Source organism: Talpa occidentalis, unplaced genomic scaffold (genome assembly GCF_014898055.3).
Source record: "Talpa occidentalis isolate TD23 unplaced genomic scaffold, MPIMG_talOcc4v2.1 talOcc4.14, whole genome shotgun sequence".
NCBI classification, from domain to species: Eukaryota; Metazoa; Chordata; class Mammalia; order Eulipotyphla; family Talpidae; genus Talpa; species Talpa occidentalis.
The window spans coordinates 55715985-55739607 of NW_023601433.1; the positions used below are offsets into that span (position 1 = coordinate 55715985).

The 23623-nt window shown below is 40.4% G+C and overlaps 1 protein-coding gene across 10 annotated transcripts in view; it reads left to right on the forward strand.

Annotated features, from left to right (window-relative positions):
- FBH1 (F-box DNA helicase 1) overlaps positions 1–22521 on the forward strand; it is a 44638-nt gene extending 22117 nt beyond the window's left edge. For all 10 annotated transcript variants that reach the window (XM_037510565.2, XM_037510562.2, XM_037510566.2 and 7 more), the window contains 15 exons: positions 1976–2068; positions 2627–2718; positions 6207–6375; positions 7060–7282; positions 7769–7856; positions 7943–8029; positions 9087–9223; positions 13073–13172; positions 13267–13388; positions 15442–15517; positions 16114–16311; positions 16805–16930; positions 18418–18524; positions 21398–21529; positions 22039–22521. In XM_037510565.2, coding sequence (XP_037366462.1) covers positions 1976–2068; positions 2627–2718; positions 6207–6375; positions 7060–7282; positions 7769–7856; positions 7943–8029; positions 9087–9223; positions 13073–13172; positions 13267–13388; positions 15442–15517; positions 16114–16311; positions 16805–16930; positions 18418–18524; positions 21398–21529; positions 22039–22209 — 1921 coding nt within the window. In that variant the 3' untranslated portion in view covers positions 22210–22521. The remainder of the gene's footprint in view (positions 1–1975; positions 2069–2626; positions 2719–6206; positions 6376–7059; positions 7283–7768; positions 7857–7942; positions 8030–9086; positions 9224–13072; positions 13173–13266; positions 13389–15441; positions 15518–16113; positions 16312–16804; positions 16931–18417; positions 18525–21397; positions 21530–22038) is intronic.
- The last annotated feature ends 1102 nt before the right edge of the window (positions 22522–23623 follow it).

Sequence of the window (23623 nt, forward strand, 5' to 3'; positions counted from 1 at the left end):
GGGCTAGTCACACACTCACATTGCTCCGCTCTTTCCTTTATGTGTAAAATGAAGGTATTGTGAGGCTGAAGCGCAGACATGCAGGTCAGAGTGCTTTGTGTATGTAAATTGCTATACAACTGAAGCCTGAGGTGAAGTTCCGTGTCCCCCCCACCCTCGTCCCCCACCTCCTGTCCCTCCCAATTCCCCCCCCCCCCCGTCCCCCAGAAGCCTTCTTTATTCATAGTGACTGTAGTCATCCAGGAATACCTTGGCATCTGGTCCCTCCATTTCTCTCTGTTTGAGGATAGGCTATAAGAATTGTAGTTAAGTGCTATCCACCTTGTGATCTTAGTGTGAAAAAGTTATGGTATGTGGATTACTCAGTCAGAATTCCCTTACTTGTCTCACTTACCAGAGTGATGACGTATTTGTAGTGTGAGAGTGGATATGTACATTCGGCACCACATGTCAGAAAGCTTTCCAGGCACTTGCCACTGTGAGAGAATTAGTATTCTTTCTCTTGTGGACTGTTTTAGTGAGGGAGATGAGTACTACTTAATATGTTTAAACTAGATCCTTTTTGTGAGTGATAAACATTGCAAAGAAAACAAACAGGGTGATGGTGAGGTAAGTGGGGAAACAACCTCAGATTGGATGAGAAAGGACTGTTCTGAGGAAGTAGCATCTTAGTTGAAACCTGAAAGTTGAGGAGGAGCTGGCCATTGTGAGATTTGGGGTGGCGGGGTGGGGGAGCCTTTCAGGAGAAATAATAGATCATCTGAGGGCCTAGAGACAGGAATTAATCAGTGTATACAAAGGATAGAAGAATCTAGTCTGATAAGGATGTCATGAATAAGAGGGAGCTTCGTATTTAAGATTATGACAAGTTAGCAGCAACCAAAGAGGGGAGAAGTTGTAGGCCATCGAAGACATTAGAGTGGAATCCAAATTACAAAGGGTCACTATCGGAAGGGCCCACCCCTGAGCTGGAGGCAGGCAGCATGAGGATGGAGTAGGTCCCGGAGAAGCAGAAGCCCCAGACTCCTTTCTCTGGAACTAGCGAACCCTAGGAGGAGCATGACTGGTGGCATCCTTGATGTGACCCACCCACCCTTGGTGAGGCTCATGGATGGAACATTCTTTCTCCATAAATGTCAGAGTACCTGCTATGTTTCTGAGTTTTATTTCCATCGGTTAAATGTGGTTCACATTGTATCCCATTCTGTCATTGAGATATGGGGCAGGGAGCTTCATAACATAATTGACACAAGTCAAATCAACAACTGATGAATAATGTCCTTGCAACTATGACCCACAAATTATCTGCATGTTTTGTTTACATGGACTTGGATGAGGAATGGGAGATAGGACATGTTTGGTTTTGTTGTGTTTTTAATTACTTCCTATTTTACCTAGGAGATGGTAAGATCAGAGATTGAAATGTGTTCTTAGAAGTACTTGCTGCATCAAAAAGCTTCATGTTTTCTGGTCCCTGGTAATCCTATTTTGTTATCTGTGTGACACCCTACCATTGGGACCTTGAAAGAGAATGTTCTTCCTGTTCTAGACCATTATCACTTTACCAAAAGGCAGGGAACAGAGCCATGGAGGTGCAGAAAGATGAGATGACATGAAGTTGATGTCCGACAAGAATCCTGTGGCAGGAAGCAGAATTTACATTTGTTTTCAACTGATTCCTAGCTATTTTTGTGATTATTTGTCTCTTATGGTCATATCTAATGTCTTATTCCCCAAAGAGCACTTCCTAGCCTCTCCCTTTGTCAGTACACACTAGTGCAAGATATCTTTTCCAGAATAGTGCTCTCCAGAGGATTGTGGTCAACTTTAGATAGATTTGTGTTCTTTTTTTCATAAAAGTGTGGTAGGTGTTTTCTTTTAGCAATGGTAATTGGTCTAAATACATCTGAGGGAAAAATAAGATAGAGATTGTGGCAATTTGAAAATCTCTAAATTTGCTTTTTTTTCTTATTAGGATTCACTACAACATTTTCTATTGCCTGTATCTTCAGGAGAATTCCTGTACTCAGGCCACAGAAGTTAAGGAGGAACCATCAGTTTGGCCAGGGTATGTAGGTAGATGTGTGTGTGTGTATGTAGGTGTACGCCATTTTTGACTCTCCTACTCAGTGAGGAGAGACATTTTAAGTTTTATTGAGGTATAGTTTACATTACATAAAATCGACCCATCAGTGTATTGATTTTTGTTTTGTTTCATTTTTTTTTTAGACATTGCATTTACATTTGTACTACCTGCACTTAGCTGTCAGGGGTTTTTCTTAATTTATTCATAAAACTACAAGTTGGCTTTCCTCAGGTATGGCTAACATTAAAAAAAGAAAATAGCATAAAATTCAGTTGATCGTGCACAAAATCTTTGTGCTTTCTAAATCTAAAGACATTACTTATTGATTAATGATATCTTTTCTTACCCAGTTTTAGAAATCACTTAAAATTATGTCACTTTCTCTCTTTAGTTTGTGAGTGCATTGGGAGCATGGACTGCAAATTTTGAGGTTTAAATTTTCCATTCATGCAATTGTCCTGCTTAGTTTTTAGATAGTTTAGCATCTGGTCTTTTCAGTTTTCTTCTGTTTTTCTAACATCTCTTTTGTAATGTTTATAGCAAGAAAACCATCCAGCTTACACATGAACAACAACTGATTCTGAGCCATAAGATGGAACCTCTTCAGGTGGTAAAAATTATGGCATTTGCAGGTAATGGAACTCCGTATTTTGTAATAGTCAGCTTTGCTCTTATCATAATACCCCTTTCTTGCAACTTATCAGAGTATCTTCACCTTTATTATTAAACTAATGTAACTAATCTGAAAAGGAATACTTGCCTTTTATGTCTCCACGGAATATGCACACTGGTGTTCTGTTGAGACAAATAGTCCATAGAGATCAGTCTGTGGGATGGCTGCCCTGGGATCTTATGGAGAAGCTGGTTATGTTTCAGTAGCTTCCTGACTTCTGTAGGGTGAAGACCCTTTGCCATTTAGTTCTAACCAACATTCCTGACTATTTTGTTTACTATTCTTCTGCCTCAATCAGCTAGTTATACTTACAGTCTCCTAAAGTACTTGGTTATTCTTTTGTCTTAACGTTTGCTTATACTGTATTCTCTACCTGAGTTCCATCTGGCTTTTTTCTTACCTAAACACCCTACTACAAACCACAATAAAATTGATTAAATGTCTCCATGGGCCCGCTATTGTGCTAATCTTTTTTTTTTTAAGCTTTAATGTTACAATAATATTTTATTATTATTATTTTTAATTTTATTTTTATGTTCCCCATACAATTGCAACCCCCTTATTTTGACCCCAATCCCTCCCCCCCCCCACCCCTCATAGAGTGTCTCTGGCTCATAGTTCTTTGTTGATTATGATTTTCACTTTCTTATAGTTATTCATTTTCCTGGTCCCTTATTTAAGTATTCTAGATTCCTGCTATGAGTGAGACCATCTGGTATTTTTCTTTTTCTTTCTGGCTTATTTCGCTGAGCATGATCCCTTCCAGCACCATCCGTGTTGCTGCAAATTGCATGTGTTTATCTTTTTTGAATGCTGAGTAATATTCCATGGTGTGTATGTACCACATCTTCTTGATCCAGTCATCTATTTTTGGGCATTTGGGTTGTTTCCAAAGCTTAGCTATTGTAAATAGTGCTGCTATTAACATAGGGGTGCAGGTGCTCTTTGGAATTGATGTTTCTGTGTCCTTTGGGTAAATACCTAGGAGTTGAATTGCTGGATCATATGGAAGCTCTATGTTTAGTAGGTCAAGAAATCTCCACACAGCTCTCCATAGTGGTTGGACCAGTTTGCACTCCCACCAACAGTGCAGGAGAGTTCCTTTTTCTCCACAACCTCACAAACATTTGTTGTTGCTAGTTTTTTTAATATGTGCCATTCTCACTGGTGTTAGATGGTATCTCATGGTAGTTTTGATTTGCATTTTCCTGATTACAAGTAATGTTGAACATTTTTTCATATGCCTGTTGGCCATTTGTATTTCCTCTTCAGAGAAGTTTCTTTTTAGCTCTTCTGGCCATTTTTTGACAGGATTATTTTCTTTGTTGTTGTTGAGTTTCATCAGCTCTTTGCAAATTTTTGTGATCAGTCCTTTATCATTAGTGTTGTATGCAAAAATGTTCTCCCAGTTGGTGGGGTTTCTCTTAGTTTTTGTTATTGTCTCTTTTGCTGTGCAGAAGCTCTTTAATTTGATGTAGTCCCAGCTGTTGATCTTTGCCTTCACTATCACTGCTTTGGGTGATGTGTCTGTAAAGATGTCTTTGATGTGCATATCCCGTAGTGTTTTGCCTATACTTCCTTCTATCTATTTTATGGTTTCAGGTCTTATGTCTAGTTCTTTAATCCATTTTGAGTTGGTTTTTGTGTATGGTGTGAGGTAGTAGTCAAGCTTCATTCTTTTGCATGTAGCGACCCAGTTTTCCCAGCACCATTTATTGAACAAACTTTCTTTGCTCCAGTGTATATTCTTTGCTACTTTGTCAAATATTAGTTGACCATAAATCTGTGGGTTTATTTCTGGATTTTCTATTCAATTCCATTGGTCTGTGTGTCTGTTCTTATTCCAATACCATGCAGTTTTGATGATTATGGCTTTGTAGTATAGTTTGAAGTCTGGGAGTGTGTGCCTCCATTCCCTTCTTTTTTTTTTCAGGAGAGCTTTGGCTATTCGGGGTTTTTGGTGATTCCATATGAATTTCATCAATAATTGTTCTATTTCTTTGAAGAATGACACTGAAATTTTTATTGGGATAGCATTGAATCTGTATATTGCTTTTGGTAGGATGGCCGTTTTAATAATGTTTATTCTTCCAATCCATGAGCAGGGGATGTCTTTCCATTTCTTTGTATGTTCTTCTATTTCTTTTAACAGTGTTTTATAGTTTTCTTTGTATAGGTCCTTTTCCTCTTTTGTTAGATTTATTCCCAAGTATTTGATTGTGCTAATCTTAATGATATTCTTTGAGATTGATAAGTTATCCCTCTTTCATAAAGACTTGAAGCTTAAACTTACTGACTTTCTTTGGATTAAATAAGCAAATAAGCTTGGAGGTTGAATTCAAAGCTGGGTATATTTCTCTCCTCAAACATACCTATTCTATCCTTATCCCTCACCTTCCCTCAGCCCAGTCTTGGAAGCCTCCTCCCTTCCTCCTGCCCTCTCTTTCTTTGCTATATTGACTCCCATCTTTCTCTCCCTTCCTGATAGAGGCTTAGCTGCAGCCTTTGCATTCTGTATGATATCTGAGCTCTTAATGTAACTAATCATTTGTAATAACTATTTGGTACCTAACTACATGAATAATCAATGCAAGAGTTTTATAAATACTTGCACATTATCTCATTAAACTTTAAAACAGCCCTGTTAGGTAGAGCTAATAGGAAGGTACTGTATTACCTTTTTCATAAGTTAGATTTTTTTTTTGTTTCCACATACCTATTCTTTAATACTATACCAACTTCTCTTTATGCGCTTTTTGTTCTAATTGTTTCCACTTTGTTGGTACTTTATTACTAGCTAGATTGTAATGTAAGAACCTTGCTTTATGTTCTTTATACTCCCAGAACTTAGTATCCAGCTAAACATACATTAGGTGCTTAACAAATACTTGTTAAATAACAGTTGATGCATTTGTAGAAATAACTCCTGAGCTAAAGCAAGCCCCATACTTGTTAAAAGAATGACAGTTAAATAATCAAACGAATGGTGAAGAGATATGACAGACAAAGGCCTGAATGCATCAGAGGAGTTCTTGAGACTCATTTGCATGTTCTTGCTCTGGAAGCATTTAGTGGTTTTGTAAGAGCTACCACTTACTAAGTTCCTCTGTTGGATACCTTGAAGATTGTCTTTATCCTACCAGATCCTGCAAGGTGAGTGTTACCCACGTATGACTAAAGCACAAATTGAAATTCAGTGAGGACAAGTGGATTGCCCTTTAAGACTGTACTACAACCTGCCAGAGCCAAGATCCTAACCCACCCACATTAGTCTGCCTTAGAATTGGCTGCTCTTTTTACTATGTCATTTTTATTGGTGTTGGAAAACCTGTGACTAGCTGGTGTCAAGCAAGAGGTGAGATGAGCTTGGGGAAGACCTGGCTAGGGTATTCTTCGGAACACTTCTCCTGGCCAGAGACTCACCACTCTTGCTCTTGGCTCCCTCAGGTACCGGGAAAACCTCTACCCTGGTCAAGTATGCTGAGAAATGGTCTGAGAGCAGGTTTCTGTATGTGACATTCAACAAGAGCATCGCAAAGCAGGCTGAGCGAGTCTTCCCCAGCAACGTCACCTGCAAGACCTTTCATTCTATGGCCTATGGACACGTCGGGCGGAAGTGAGCATTGCCTTGCCACCATTATTATGTCTAATTACTAGTTTTTACATTGTGGTCATCACATGTGAACTTACACCACAATGCTAAGAAAATTTAGTGCTTTTTCTTTTCTTTTATTTATTACTCTCCCAATATAGAGTTAGTGATTTGTACTTTTATAATGAATGACAAAATCTTACAGAAGGGGGCATTCGCATGTCTCTGGAATTGAGGCATAAAACGTCAGGATGAATTGTCTGAAGTTCAGGATATCACCAATCTGAGCAGTTTTATATTTTTCTTGGTTGGGAGGGGGAGAAGACAGCTGAGGTATGCTGGACCCAGGTCCATTTAGGCTTTTGAGTTAGCATTCCCTTGGTCAGACAACTTCAGGGAACTTCTGGTGCCCTGCTGTCCCCCTCCACCCCCATCCCCACCCTGGGGATCTCTGGTCCACACCTTGGAGTAGTAGTCTAATCTGCCATAAGCTCCTTCATCTTCTGGGTTATTACATGTGAATTCCTGAAAGCCTAAGGAAGCCAATTCAAATCTTATGTGGACCTTGTTCAACTTCTCTGATTTACTCCCCCCATCCCACGTAGAGTAACCTTGCGCTGTCATCAGAGAGAAGGGAGTTGGGTGGTGGGAAACACTATCGAGTTGCCAGTAAAGCCAGATACTCTTCCTTTGGAATATGCATTACAGGTACCAATCAAAGAAGAAATTGAATCTCTTCAAGTTAACACCCTTCATGGTCAATTCTGTCCTTGCTGAAGGGAAAGGTGGATTCATAAGGGCCAAGCTAGTGTGTAAGACTTTAGAAAACTTCTTTGCCTCTGCTGATGAAGAACTGACGATTGATCATGTGCCTATTTGGTGTAAAAACAGCCAAGGACAGAGGGTCATGGTTGAACCGAATGAAAAACTGGTGAGTGTCTAACATCTGTAGTATTAGGGCTCTGGGGATAAATAAGAGTCAGCCTGGTTCAGTGTTAGGTTTGTCTTTAATTTCTTCAGAGCTGCTCACAGGAGGTGGAGGAGGAGGGTGTAGGCCCAGCGTGATAGCTGTGTGTTTTCTGTGAAGAACACTCATGGACATCTCACTTGGTCCTCATGCTGGTCTTCCCGTTAAATAGATGAGGCACAGACACTGAATAACTCACTCAAGGTTTATTGCTTTCTGAATGATGTTCTATCACTGGGCTTGGTATGGCCCCCGCTTCTCACTCACCTTGGCACTTGACCCTATTGGGAGACTGTTGGGCCTCTGGAGGGAGGTTAGGAAGCAGTTGCTGCCTGTCTTGCTGTGATGATGCTTTTGCTCTGACCTCTGTGCGTGTAAACAAAAGTGTGATTTCAGAGTTCTGTCCCTTTCAGGGGCTCATATTGAGTTGCCATGTCACTTGCTTTCTAGAACGGTGTCCTTGAAGCAAGCCGACTTTGGGACAACATGCGGAAGCTGGGGGAGTGCAAAGAAGAGGCTTACCAGATGACTCATGATGGTATGAAGTCCCCAGATCTTGACATCTGTTAAATGTACCTGTTTTTTTAGCTACAAAATCTCACTCTTGCTGCTCCTTTCTTTTAGGCTATTTGAAACTCTGGCAGCTGAGCAAACCTTTGCTTGCCTCTTTTGATGCCATCTTTGTGGATGAGGCTCAGGACTGTACCCCAGGTGATAAACTATTCAGGACATCAGTAGTCTCAAATACATAGAAACAGCATCATGATTATGTAAGAGGACGCGTATGTGAAATAAGTTGATTGTTCTTATTTGTCATAACGAAGAGGAGCAAATGATGTTTATTATTAGACTTGGGATTTCAACAGTTGACCTTCCTCATCCCCTCACCCTTACTCACCCTGCTCCCAAAGCAGATTTATTTTCCTCTAAATGTTTTGCTTAGCTTATTCTTAAAATGTGGACTAATCATAGCAGATCAGATATTAGTGGCCTCGATTCAGGTTGAATCGGAAAAGGGTGTTAATTTAGAGTGAACAATTTGTGTTGAATCTTTTTCAAGTGGCTAGCAGAAAATACAATGACTTTCTAGGTCATTTTGGGGCCTTAAGGTGCAGTATTCAGAGAGAAGACAGTTGCTTTATTTTGTATTAGCTTTTGTGGTTTCTTATACTCAATAATTGACCAGGTCTAAAAATAATATTATTCATTCCTGGGATAGAAATTGTTTCTTTTTGTGCATTATAAAATTGTTTCTTTGGATTGAGTGTGTTCATCCTGCAGGAAAAGATGCATGTTGTCCAGAGTCCCCTAGCTTAGTGTCATGAAATTGTTTCACCCTCTTTTTTCTTTTTTTTTTTTAAATAATAAATTTTATTTTTATATTCCCCATACAATTGCAACCCCCCCATTCTGACCCCAATCCCTCCCCTCCTGCCCCCGAACCCCCAAAAAGTGTCTCTGGTTCATAGTTTTTTGTTGATTTTGATTTTCACTTTCTTATAGTTATTCATTTTCCTGGGCCCTTATTTAAGTTTTCTAGATTCCTGCTATGAGTGAGACCATCCGGTATTTTTCTTTCTGTTTTTGGCTTATTTCGCTGAGCATGATCCCTTCCAGCACCATCCATGTTGCTGCAAATTGCATGTGTTTATCTTTTTTGAATGCTGAGTAATATTCCATTCACCCTCTTTTTTCTTAAATAGGGTTCCTTTTTGCTCGTGGGTCGGTGTTTCTTCAGACTTCTTACATTCCCTCTTTTTGATTGCAGCCATCATGAATATAGTTCTGTCTCAGCCCTGTGGGAAGATCTTTGTAGGGGACCCACACCAGCAGATCTATACCTTTCGTGGTGCAGTCAATGCTCTATTTACAGTCCCTCACACTCACGTCTTCTATCTCACACAGGTAAGAGTTTGCTGCTTCTGAGCCCCCAGAAACATATAGGCAAATATTATCATTCCCCATTTTGTTTATTGTGTGCGACGTTTTGCATCAGGCTTATAGTAAGTAGCAAGTCCTTGCTTTTTAGCAATGATTCTCCTACTATGGCTCTCAAGGAATCTGCAGTCTTAATAGTAGGTTGCCTTTTTCACTATGTTGATATTTGCATGGATGATGCAAAGCATTGATGGGTAACTGCACCAAACAGTACTAGTGGTCTTTGTGCTTTTTACTGGAACACTCTTAGTTTAAAAAAAGCAGTTCATTTCAAAATGTCCTTGATGACACAGCAAAAATGATCAATTTTACTAATTGCTGACCCTTGGATATATCTCGTTAATGATCTGTGTGAGGAAGTAGGAAGTATACATTATGTACTTTTGCAACATATGGAAGTATGATGGTCATCTGACTAAGAGCACAAGAAAAAAAAAATGCTTTTTTCTTGTAGAACCATTTGTACTGGAAAGAACAGCTGTCGGACCAATTCTGGTTATTCAAATTCTTGGGTTAGGCATTTTTTCCAAAAGCTATGAATTCTAGTGTACAACGGGCAAATAGTTGCCAAAGATAAAAAACATTCTGGCTTTTAAGTGAAACCAAAATTTGTGACTGTCACTGTGAGCATGACAGCTCACAGTATTTTTGATTGTCCCAAAAGGTCATTAAACATTCCCCTCCTTTTCATTATGTATTTGTGTGAGGCTGAATTTTCTTCATATACTTCAACCAGAACAATGTATAAACAGATTGAATGCAGCAGAAATATGAGAATCTAACTGTTCTCTATTAAGCTGGGCATTAAAGAGATTTTTTTAAATGACAATAAAACAGCTACTTTTCTTGCTGAGGTTTTTTTTGTTTGTTTTGAAAAATGTATTTTTTATGTTATCATATAGTGAGCTTATTGTAATTTTTAAATGAAAGAGTTTCTTTCATGGGGTAAATATATATAGACACAACTGTATATAGATATAACAACTAGATAAAACTGTTATGAAACACTTCTAATTATAAGGTATGAGAGGCACCACTTTTTATCAGTTTAACCTGAACTCTGTTTTGTTTTGTTATAGTCACCTATTCTGTGACTTTGTTCCTTTAGGTTTCTGTTCTGTGCTACAGTGATTTAGGGTTACCTGAGCTCACAGTAAAGTTTTTTTTTTTTAAAAGATTTATTTATTTATGCATACAAGAGCTGGGGTACAGGCCAGAGATGCAGGGAGTGAGAGGATTCACCAGAGACAGTGGGAAACAGAACAGGCAGATTACACTGCTGAGGGGAGCAGCAGGCGAGTCAGAAGAGGTCTGCTGCACCATGTGGATTGCTCCCTGATCAGTCGGGGATCGAGCTCGTGCTGCAGAGGCTGTGCATTGCTTCATAGTGCAGTGCTTAACCCCTTGTGCCACCAGGGAGGCCCTCACAGTAAAGTTTTTTAAGTGGACATTACTTTTCAGTTTCACAGCTATAGAAAACTAAGATAGAACAGAAAGTTCCCATTTACCCTGCACTCACTTTCCTCTATTACGAACTTCTTATATTAGTGTGGTATTTTTGCACAGTTGATGAACTGGAATGATACATTACTATAAACTAAATTCCATGGTTTATTCAGATTTCCTTAGTTTATATGCAATGTCCTTTTTCTGTTTCAGGATCTTAATTAGTTGGCCACATTATATTTAGTTGTCATTGTCTTCTTGTGATCCTTGTGACAGTGACAGTTTTTCAGACTTTCTTGTTTTTGATGACTTTGAGAATACTGGCGAGGTGTTTTGTAGTATGTCCCTAAACTGGAATTCATCTGATGTTTTCTTCTAATTAGACAGATATAATGGGTTCTTGGGAGGAAGATCTCAGAAGTAAAGTATTATTTTCATCACATTGTATAGAGGACACATATTGTCAACATGATGATGATTTTTGCTGTTGCATTGATCACCTTGCCTCAGTGGTGCTGGATAGGCTTCTCCAAGTTACTCTCTCCCTTACCTTTTATATAGCATGCTTTGGTCGGAAATCATTATCCCAGCCCTCACACAAGGATAGTGTTGGAAAATTTACATAAATTATTTGGAATTCTTTGAAGGAGATTTGTTTTCTCTCATTTAATTAAATTAAATTATATCAGTATAGACATAGGGATATTTATTTTATAATTTGGGTTATGGTTCACTCAGAATGTTTGTTGATAGTATTGTTTTCCTTAGACTGTATTCTCTAAAGTATACCATTTTTTTTTTTTAAAGATTTATTTATTTATACAAGCACTGGGTACAGTCAGAAGCTTGGGAGGGTGAGAGAATTCACCAGAGCGGGGAGCAGAGCAGGCAGAAGGACCGAGGTACACTGCTGAGGGGAGCAGCGGGCGGCAGGAGAGGTCTGCGCACCATGTGGGACCCTCCTCCGGTGGCCGGGGAGCAGCCGGGGATCGAACCGGCGCTGCAGAGGCTGCGGGCAGCTTTGCAACCCAGCGCTCAACCACTGCGCCACCGGGGAGGCCTAAAGTATACCATTTTTTATTGTTATAAATGCATGAGTTTCAGGGAGAAAAGTCTCTTTATATCTCTGTTGTTCCAGAAAGTAGCTTGCTGAACCAGGTTTTGAGAGTAGAAAGTAATTTTGATAGGTGAGAAAGGGTGATAGAAAATAATATGTGCCCAGCCAAGGAGGGTAAGAAATACTGAATAATGCTTAGGAAATGATTATTATACTTGGGGCTGAATATATAGGGCAGTGTTTTTAATTATTTTAAGGGAATCTGAAAAGCAAGGGGAAAGACCCTCCTTCGTCTCCCTTAATCTTTTATATAATTTAAACTTCTTTGTTAGGTTTGATTTGAAAAGAAGGGCAAATTTGCTTAAAAGAAAAGTTTGTTTTTCTCAGAGAACAGTGGGAGGTAAGACTGTCCAAGCTGTGAGGGCTCTTGAACCTGAGCCCATCACTGTTTTCTCTGGTAAAGTAAGTAAATCCTTACTTTTCATCATTCACATGTTCTTAGAAGCTGACTTTAAGCAAAATGACTTTTAACAAGATGATTTTATTTGATGACCTGCTGTGTTATTCTTCTGTTTTTGTAGCAAGGACATGTCTTGATGAAAGTGTGGGAAAGATTCATCTAACAGAATTTATAGAGACTCATTTGTCAGTGGGAGGAGACTTGAGGGGAAGAGATCGAATAGGTGAGGTTTGGTTGTCTGAGCCGAGCAGGTAGCAACAATACGAAAAACAGCAGAAAGGATGCTGGAAGAATTGTCAAGATTTGGATTTGGGGGGAAGGGGCAAAGAAAAATAGGTGATTAATGTTTTAAGATAGAAAATGCTATTCTGAAAATGTAGAAATAAAGTCAGTAATTCTTTGAGCGTGAAGCTTCTGCTTAGGTACAAAGGATTTGCAGTGGGAATTTCCAAATGCCTTTTCCAGGTAGGATGAGCCGAGCATATTCAGTTGGATTTTGCAAGGCTGGACTTGACAATGATAAAAATGTGCTAACATGGGCCTTCCCTGGTGGCGCAGCGGTTGAGCACTGGGCTGCAAAGCTGCCTGCAGCCTCTGCAGTGCTGGTTCAATTCCCGGCCACCGGCGAGGGTCCCACATGGCACGCAGACCTCTCCTGCCACCCACTGCTCCCCTCAGCCGTGTACTTCCTCAGTCTGCCTGCTCTGCTCCCCACTCTGGCTCTGGTAAATTCTCTCACCCTCCTGTGCTTCTGACTGTACCCAGTGCTTGTATAAATTAAAAAAAAAAATTTAAAAAAATGTGCTAACATACTTCTTGGAGCAATTACTAACTCGTTTTTGTTTTCCAACAGAGTTTTAGATTTGGTGTAGAAATAGCGTATGTGGGAGCCACTATCTTGGATGTCTGCAAGAGAGTCAGGAAAAAGACTTTGGTTGGAGGAAACCATCAGAGTAAGGCTTTCGGTTACTCTTCTTTCGTTTGCTACAAAAACTAGTTTCCTCTTTTTTTTGGACTTGCCATAGAGTTTTTGTTCTCTTCCAAAAGGTGGCATTAGAGGCGATGTAAAGGGGCAGGTGGCTTTGTTGTCCCGGACCAATGCCAATGTGTTTGATGAGGCTGTACGGGTGACTGATGGAGAAGTACCTGCAAGGATCCATTTGATTGGGGTAAGAGTACATTTCTGTTGACTGCTTCATGCCCAGAAACATAGCAGACACACATAGTTGATAAAAATGTTCAATTTAACTAGGATTATTATACAAGTGGACATGTGGGTTTTTGACTCTTGACCAGGCAGCATCATGACGCAGACCTCACCCCTGCCATTGTGATTATACTAGCCATAGATTCCTATAAAATCAGACCCAATTATGACAGAGGAACTTTTTTTTCCCATTATAAAAGATATAAATGCCCTTCTCATCTTCGATTAAACAAATGAGGGTGCTGGCTACCTGCGAGCATTCTTGTGTATGTTGTTCATTAGTGTAAGAGCAAGTGAGATGACAGCATGGCTGGGAAGTGCTGGTGGGCTCAAATGGATAGAGTTTGAACACCTGGGTTCTAGCTCTGGTTCTGTCACTAGCTTTGTGTGGCTTGTGGCAAGTCACAACTTCTGTGTGCCTCATTCTCTCCATCTCTAAGATAAAACTAATGCCTTTCCTTTACCTGTTTCACGGGGAAGTTAGGATTGACATGTCTATGGGATTTTTAACTCTTCAAAGCAAAGTCATAGAACTAAAAGATATTTATTCATTTATGGAAAAAAAAACCCTTTCAAGAGCCTGCTATGTGTTCGCACCCAATATGAATCGTAGTAAAAGATGTTCTCTTTTTTTTCTTCATTTATAAAGCTTATATAATCAAGTTAGAGAAATTTTGGAAATTGAAAGGAAAAAAAAATCACCCATAATTTCCATGTTTCATATAATAAATCTCACTTTTGCTAATTTCTTATGTCTTTGTCCTGATAGATAGGTAGATTACATAATTGCAGTTATAGTGCACATAAAAATATCTGCTGTTTTCCATTGGACACATAGGCATGTTTTCTTTCATGTTGCTGCTTTAAGGACCTTACAATATTTTATCTAGTAGATGTAGCATAATTTAGTCATTTTCATTATTGTAAGAAAACAGTGCTTTTGGAATATCATCCGTGCTGGACTTGATATAAAGTAAGTTGCTCTCTTCCCCTCTCTTACATCTACTAATTGCCTGTAGCACACACCATTGTACTTGACCACATCTGGTTTCGAATTATAATGTATATTGTCTCATTTTGGTCTTTTTTTTTTTAAAGACTTATTTATTTATGTATACAAGAACTGGGGTACAGACCACAAGTGTTGGGGGTGAGAGGATTCACCAGAGACAGAGTGGGGAACAGAACAGACTGACTGAAATACACTGCTGAGGGGAGCAGCGGGCGAGACAGGAGAGGTCTGCTGCGCCATGTGGCTTGCTCCCTGGCCGGGGATTGAACCCATACTGCAGTGGCTGCGGATAGCTTCATAGGTTGCGTCCTAACCCCTTGCGCCACCAGGGAGGCCCTCATTTTGGTCTGTTTTACGTTAGTGTTTTATGTGACCCTTCCCCAATAGAAGATAAATTCTTTAAATGTGGAGCCCTTATTATCTTTCTTCTGTAAGGGCACCCACATCCATGCTCAGCACATGCTTCTAGGTAGAATTAGGCTGAATGGTGACAAAATCAGGCACTCTTCTCCAGAAATTAACCTTTAAACATAAAAAAGTCTGAACCTATAGAAAGCCTTTAGTTCTTTCTTCAAAAGAAACAATGGTAAGTTATTCATACTCCATACTTTATATTTAGGTGCCATTTATATTTTCCATTGCAATCATTTTATATTCCTGTTAGGTAGATGATTTAAATTGCCCTTTTTGAAAGAAAGTAGTGGGCAACTAGCTTTTGCCCCTTTAAAAAAAAAAACATAAGGAGAGTTTAAGTAGCAGCCCAAACTTGTTAATCCTGTTTTCAGGCTGTGGGAATAGCCTAGTGCTAGTGCTTGTGCTTGAAGAAGTTCTCCATAAATTGCCTTTATGCTTTGGGTGTAATATGATCTGTTTTAAAGATATCATCTCATCCCAAAATCCCATCTCTATGTTTGCTTTACTTTGTTTTGTAAAAATAACAACAAAAACAACACAAAATGAACAACAACAAAAAACCAAAAATCCCACCAAAAAACTTTTTCAGGGGATTAAATCATTTGGATTGGACAGAATCATTGATATTTGGATCCTTCTTCAGCCAGAGGAAGAACGGAAAAAACGTGAGTACCCTCCTGGCTGTGATGCAGTGGACAGAAGCACTCCCGTGACAAGGGATGGGAGAAGGAGGGGCTGGTTCTGAGTCAGTGTTCTTATTTTCTTCTGGAAATGGGTGAAGCTAGCTTTTGTGAAATGCCTGAGACCTGTTTTCAGAGGTACTGACAGTTCTTTCCAGATCCTTCTCTCAAGACGTCTAAATTTCTTTCTGATGTTAGTCCCTTAGGCTTGTCTTTCCCACCATCTGTCTGCTTTGGCAACTTTACACATGGAACCTTCTGCATGAGTCCCACATGGTCATTTCTGACACTTTGATCGCACATTTGTGTTATTGTGCTATTTCAAATCCCTGTGAAGTAGGTAAGGATCTCAAGGGTAGGGCTCTTTAACCTCAGTTTGGAGACGGAGAGGCTAAAGCACAGGCATTTCACTGACTTGCCCAGGAACACACAGCAGATTAGTGATGTAGTTGGGACTAGAACCCGGATCTCCCAGCTTGAAGACCATTTATTGATTACACTGTTGGTTAGGAATGTGGAGCTACTGCCACTGCCTGTCAATGTCATCTGTGTCATGTTAACCTGTGTGTGTATCCCCGTAGAAAACCTCTTCATTAAGGACAAGTTTATTAGAAGATGGGTGCACAAAGAAGGCTTTAGTGGCTTCAAGAGGTATGTGACTGCAGCCGAGGACAAGGAGCTTGAAGCAAAGATTGCCGTTGTTGAGAAGTATAATATCAGGATTCCAGAACTGGTGGAGAGGATAGAAAAGTGCCATATAGAAGACCGGGACTTTGCAGGTAAAGGAAACAGTTCACGTCCCCCAAGGGGAAAGGACGTGTCTTCTGATGCTTCCTTTCTGCCTGCATGACTGCCGTGTGTACCCAGGGGCAGCTCTGCTGCCTTCTTGGCCTTGCCTAAGAGAAGGGAGCAGACCTGCAGTGTTTCCTGAGGGCCCTTTCTTTCTGTTGCTTTTCAGCCACTGTCACTTTGGGCAGGCCATTCACCCCTCTTCTGAGCCTGGGTGTGTAAAATAGCAGGATTAACAAGTCACTGAGATATTCATTGTGATCCTGAGATATGCTAACTGCAACTAAGTTTTTACTTCCCCCTTTCTCTCTCACTCTCTCTCATCTAATTTAGGTTCTTCTTTGCTCCTTTTCCCACAAAGCTGCACATAGGCAAGAAAATTGTGGTTTGAATTTCAACAGTATAGGAAGAAATGTCTACTTCCCCCATTTTGTTTCCTTCCCTGTTACTCCCTCATCTAACTATGCTGTATTTTTATTCCAGAGTACATTTTGGGCACTGTGCACAAAGCCAAAGGCTTGGAGTTTGACACTGTGCATGTGCTGGATGATTTTGTTAAGGTGCCTTGTGCCAGACACAACCTCGCACAACTGCCCCACTTCAGAGTCGGTAAGGCTGCACTGAGGGCCTCTCTGAGAATTGATTGTGGGTTGCCTTTGGATTGCCTGGATGTTTGTTACACAGTATAGCACCTTTGGAAGGATCCTTCTAGAAGCAGAAAAACCTTCTACTTCTAAACTTCCTTCTAGTCCTAAACTTGTGACTCCTGTACTGTGGATTTTTACGAAAAACCAAACTTCACAAGGTCCACCTCTCTGCAGGTGGTTATGTTTAGAGTAGCCCAACTTAACCTTCATTAACTCTGCAGCTTTGGATTTTTGTCGTCAGACATTGGGTGCTCCAGCCTCATAAAAGCTTTAAAATGTGCTATTTTCTGCTCACAAGCTGTTTTTTTTTTTTTTTTTTCATTATTCTCCTTTTTATTAAAGAGGCCAGAAAATCATATGAGTGGACTAGTAAGCACTCTCATTTATTTGCATCTATATAAACTTATACTCAATGCTAGTTGTTAAACTAACATCAGTGCTATTGTTTTGGTTCATATTAGGATAAAATGGTTTGAAGTTTTCCTACAAACAGTTTTCCTAATAACTCTTTGTTAACCATGGGTTCAAAATTTGGATAGCATACATTGGAGAGCTTAAAATACAAGTACTGAAAATTCCTTATCTGATGAATATCTTCATAAGTGAGGGGAAGACATGGTATTGGAGTGGAGTGGGGAATGAAATGGTTGTAGAGCGAGAACAGTTGCTTTTTATTGGGGAGGAGGGGTGTATTTAATATACTGCTACTTTTTTTCCCCCTGCTGGTCATTACATGTACTTGTTTGGGATTAACATCTTTATTGAGATATAATTCACATTCCATACAATCCACCCATGTAAAATATACAATTTAATGGCTTTTAGTATATTCACAGATCAACTGCTTTTTATTGAGTTCTTTCCATCGTGCTGGGGTATTGTGAATGAGAGAAGAGAGGCGTAAGGTAGGCAGGAAAGACTTGTAAATGTGTTTTTCTTCTCTGGTTGTCCTGTCACAACATAAGACAATTCTAGAACATACTGTCAGACACACAGTACAGGAAATGGAGAAAAGATGGGCATTGGAGATGAGCAGGCTTGGGTTTGGCTCCTGGGCCCTTGACTAGATGGGGCCTGTTTTGTCTAAGTGAGTTAAGCTTCATAAGCTTCAGTTTCTCCATCAGCCACACAGGGTTGTGGTGAGAGCTGGGAGGATTACCATAAGCACATACCTAGCACCTCTCAGGAGTTGAAGAGCCAATGGCCAGATTCCTGGAATTTACCTGTAGCAGCATGAAATAAAACTCAGTATTTTGTGCCACTAGTCTGTTAGGTTTTTGTTCATTTTTGGATATGGTGTTTGTAGGAAAATTTTGTATATATAGCCAACAGGTCTTGAATGGTTTCTTGGGGTGAGTGGATGAGGGATGGTAAACATTTACATAAGAACATGTTATTTTATAAGTAGGCTTTGGAGTTGATCTGTATTTTTTTCTTTACTTTCTTTAGAGTCATTTTCTGAGGATGAATGGAATTTACTGTATGTTGCAGTAACTCGTGCCAAGAAGCGTCTTATTATGACTAAATCATTGGAGAACATTTTGACTTTGGCTGGGGTAAGAGGAACTGGAGTACAAGTTAATTTAATTATGGTCAGGTTTTATTAGGTTTGAATAAACAATCAACCTGCAGGCTTATGAAGACCTTTGACTCGGTGTCTGGTTTGAAGAGAAGACTTCTCTTTCGTGAGAGTCCATGGCCCATGGTACAGGAAGTGCTCTTACCAAAGAAAGAAAAATTGGTTCTTTTCTAATTGAATTTTAAAAGTTCTTTTTAAAATACCAACTGGATTCAGCAATATCTTCTCCCATGCTCAATCAGTTCTCAAAACTATTAGGTAAAAAACAGCAAAAATTGTTTTCTGTGTCTAAACTTCCCCTCCCTCCCACTCCCTAGTCTTTTATGAACTTGCAGCTGCTGTTACTAATAGACTTCCCTGAAAGAATATGTCCTTGCCAGGGGAGAATGAGCATGGAGCCATCTGGCCTCCTGTCATCTGGCTGAGATGCAATAAAGCATCAGCAGTCACTCAACACTTGGCACACTAGCCTTCTCCTCCACTCGCTTATTTCTATTTCTTTTCTGCCTTCCATGGGCTGTAGTATAAGCCACTTAGTCTTTTTCAAGGCTGTTGGGAACTTGAACAGAAATTTGAGCAAACAGTTACTACTTAGTGCATCTTTCCTTAAAGCAAAGATACTTAAGCCTGAAACTTGAAATTCAAAGTGTAAAAATTAATATACTCTTTCTTGGCTCTCGCCAAAATATATAAGATTTTGTAAAACAGGATGATTTAGTTGAAGTTCCAGATTGCATGTTTCTCAAGGAGGTAAGAATATTTGTAGCTGTAGAATCTAAGTGTTGCAACTACTAATGACTTGGAACTTAGGGGCAGGCAGATGTGTGGGGCAGGAATCATTTTTTTAGTAAATGGTGTATTGTCACAGAGTTGTTCAGTGGTAGGAAAACAGAACGCTAAAGCTCATAATTGATTATTTTGGGGGCTGCCTGCTATGTGCCAAGCATATCTCTAGGCAGTGAGGTTATAATTTTGGACAAAAATTCTCGACCTCATAGAATGGAGCCCATATTTTAGATGAAGAGACAGACAACAAACAAAAAAATAGGATTTTTCTTTACATTTTGAGGAAGATAATACCAGAGCTTAAGGAGGAGGAACTTTGCAGATAAAACCCTGTGTGACTGCGCAGATCTGTCTTGCCCTGGCTAATTGCCTTTCGTCTTCATCACGCTTTGTTCTCTTAGATCTCCCTTGTCATTTTTCTTCACACCTCTTTGGGACAGGTTTATTTGACTGTAAGAATATTTTTGGAGTTTGAAATCAGATGCATCTTCCCTGAAGTAATTTTGACTCACCTGAGTCTCACCTTCCTTGACAGTTTGACTAGAGTCATTTGAAACCACTAAAACCTTCTTTGTGCCTTTGTCCCCCTGTGCCTAGAGAGATGAGCAATTTTTGTCTCCTCTATGACCAAGAGTGCATCTGGCTGTCTCCTTTTTCTTTAATCCCCGTAAAAATGCAGCTAATCACCAGAAGCCTTTCTTGTCCCTGTGTTTATTTCTTTAAGTTTTGGAGAAATGAAGAGAATCATCACAGTAATTCTCATTTGCCCAAATGGAATCCCTCCTTATCGCAAAAATCCTATGAGTGGATAGGAAATGTATGCTTTTCTTTTTAAGAAAGGATTTCACATAGTTAATTGTCAGTACTCATTGGTTTGCCACTACTATTTCTGTTGTTTCTGTAGCAGATAGGCACATTTTATAAGAGAGAAAAAAAAAAAACAAAACAGACGTTATTACACATAGACTATAAAAAAAAGCACATAGGGCCTCCCCGGTGGCGCAGCGGTTGAGCACTGGGTTGCAAAGCTGCCCGCAGCCTCTGCAGAGCCAGTTCGATCCCCGGCTGCTTCCCGGCCACCAGAGGAGGGTCCCACATGGCACGCAGACCTCTCTTGCCGCCCTCTGCTCCCCTCAGCAGTGTACTTCGGTCCTTCTGCCTGCTCTGCTCCCCACTCTGGCTCTGGTGAATTCTCTCACCCTCCCGCGCTTCTGACTGTACCCAGTGCATGTATAAACAAAACAAACAAACAAACAAATAAAGAAAGAAAGAAAGAAAACATGCCTCTATAAAAATAAAATAAAATAAAATAAAAAAGCACATAGCCAGTTGTAATTCAGAAAATAAGACATCATAATTATTTTGTAAGCAGTTATTTGTGGTCCTTCTGGTATACCAGAACTGTGTAGACTCCCCCAGGGACATGGTCTCTGTGCTTGTGACATTTCTGGTCTGGGAGGTAACATTTGAATGGGTGCTCACTGCAGGTACTGGGCGCTTAGCATGTTCTGTTGTATTTCTTCCTCACAACAGCCATGTGATGTGTAGGTGCCGTGTGATCTGCCCTTAGAGCTGAAGAACTGAAGCTGAAAATGGTTAATTGTTTGCCACTACTATAGCCAGAGATTTGGAGGATAGAAATGTTGTGTAGTGCTGATGTGGGTAGATCTTTTAAGGTCCTCTGTGTCAGCTTATCTGGGTTGTAAAATGAATATACAAAGACTTTTTAATGATTCAGGGACAGGTAGCGTAAGATAAAATTCAGAAATATCCCAAATTATGATGAGAACCAATAGTTTCACATGTTTTGCCATTAAGCCTTTTTTTCTTTTAAAAAAGCACTTTCACTAAGAAGCCATTTGAACTGCTTTGAGTGTTCTTTCTTGGGGATACCTTATAGGCAGGGGAAAAAGGTAGAAACTCAAGGAAATGGACATTCAGTGCTTTTCTCTCCAGTATGTATACAACATTTAACTTGTGTTTATAGCTCCTTAACTACTGGAGTTTCCCGGCAAGGTGGCAGAAATATTGCTGTTATCCTCTTTCTCACTCTTTTCCTCTCAGGAGTACTTCTTGCAAGCAGAACTGACAAGTGATGTCTTAAAAACAGGAGTAGTCCGCTGCTGCGTGGGACAGTGCAACAACGCCATCCCCGTGGACACTGTGCTTACCATGAAGAAGCTGCCCATCACTTACGTACGTGGTCTTGGTGGCAGCATTCGCTTTCTGCAGAATTGAATCCATTTGTTTGCCTTTTATTGCACTTGCTTATTTTATTGCTTGTCTGGGCTGTGGGTGAGGGAGATAAAAGAGAAATTTGTGCAATCCTTACTAGGGGCTTTCTGTATGGAAGGCATGAGCAGTGTGGTGTATGAAAGACAGTGCAACCACAAGTCCAGAGTGTGGGCCATAATCTGGGAGACTGGGTTGTGGCTGGCACTCAGAGGAGAGCTCTTTACCCTGGAGGGTCCCATTATGTTCCTCTGGGCTTTTTTTCCCCTGCCTTGATAAATTTTGGCTTCTACTCAAAGAGAATTTGGTAGAGTTGAGTCTTCCCAAGATGGACCATACTGTGGGAAGTATTACTCAGGGGTTCACCCAGGTCTGAAAACATCAGAATCATAGCAGCAGATCAGTGCTTCTTGGTGGAAAATCCTTGTTCTTTGAGTGTTCCCCTTACTTCCTTTTCTTATCACTCACTGCAGAGCAACAGGAAGGAAAACAAGGGTGGCCACCTCTGCCACTCCTGTGCAGAGCAGCGCATCGGGCCTCTGGCCTTCTTGACAGCCTCCCCTGAGCAGGTGCGTGCCATGGAACGCACCGTTGAGAACATAGTGCTGCCCAGACATGAAGCCCTGCTCTTCCTGGTCTTTTGAAAGCCCAGCGGTGCATTCTCCACAGCACAGAATTCCTGGTGTGGACTCCAGTTACTTGAAGAAAGCCAGTGTGGGGCCGAGGGCTCATTCACCTGAGACTCTGAATTCACTCATGGAGCATTTTTTGAGGAAGATGCCAATGAGAGTTGGACCTGTCATTTCTGCGTTCCCTGTAGGTAGCCAGTTTCCACTGCCCCTCCTCCATGTGCATCAGGCTGGGGACCTGGGGGGGGTGTTCTTTTGATAAAAAAATTTTATGTATTTAAACTTTTATTATAAGATTTCAATTAAACAGGCACTGTAGCACTGGCAGACCACTGTGCAACACCTGGCTTCAGCACTCTTGTTTTTGAACTTTCTCCAACTTTCTTTTTGCTTACTTTATTCCATATCTCTGTCACTATTCACTTGATACACCAAGCAGAGTCTAACACTTAATGTCTAGGGCCATAACTGGTGTATCAAAAATGAGATTTTCCTGACAAAATGAGTCACACACATTTAAGATATAACCTGTGCCTTTGTCATTTTGGGATTCACAATGTAAACGGGGAGGCAACCTAATAAAAGGTCAAGTACAAAGTGACAATAGCTAGAGTTCACATATTTCCCACAGGTAGAACTGAGGATCAGAAAGAGTTGAGGGAGAAGTGGAGTTGAACAGCCACCAGGGCATGGAGAGGGAAGTTGGTAGAGATGGAAAGTTGGTACCTGGTTCAGTGCCTGGGGATGCTGGGTGGATGTTGTAATAAGGTATTCTTATAGAAACTACCGATGAAAAAGCTCATATCACTTTGATGTACATGGATCTGGTATTTTTACATTTTTGCTATACAGCACTTCAGGGATGCAGATGGCAGGTGGGGGAGTTGGCAAAAGCCTTGCCCAGAGAGTTCACCACATCTAGTCTCTGAGTCCAATCAAGCGGAGTTCAAGAGCAGACAGACCTCATAGCTTCATTTGTTGCAGACTCCCCTTAACCTCTCCTACATCAGGCTTCTAGTGGAGCTTAGCATGCAGGCTGGTGAGTAAAGCAAGGGCACTGTGGGATTGGGCCAGGGGTGCGTGGAAAGGGTGAGTGCCAAGCTAATGTTTGTCTATTGAGAAAAATTCAGAGAATTGACCCTACAGACGGAGTTGGATTATGTGATGAGAATGGGTTGGGGCTGTTTCATATACTTTGCCAGTATGCCGGGCAAACCTTATTTGATGCCCATGAATAACATAGAATAAAAGGGCAAGAGGAAGGAAGTTATTTGAATGTGGATTGGTCACAGTATTGTGTGTCCTTCAAATGAGGGATTTGGGGGCGGGATGGCAAAAGATGGCTCATTAGAATGTTTCTGGAAATCTAGTTTTCCATCCAGAGAGGAAGCTACTTCATTATTGGAAGACAAGTCACTAAATGAGTGAA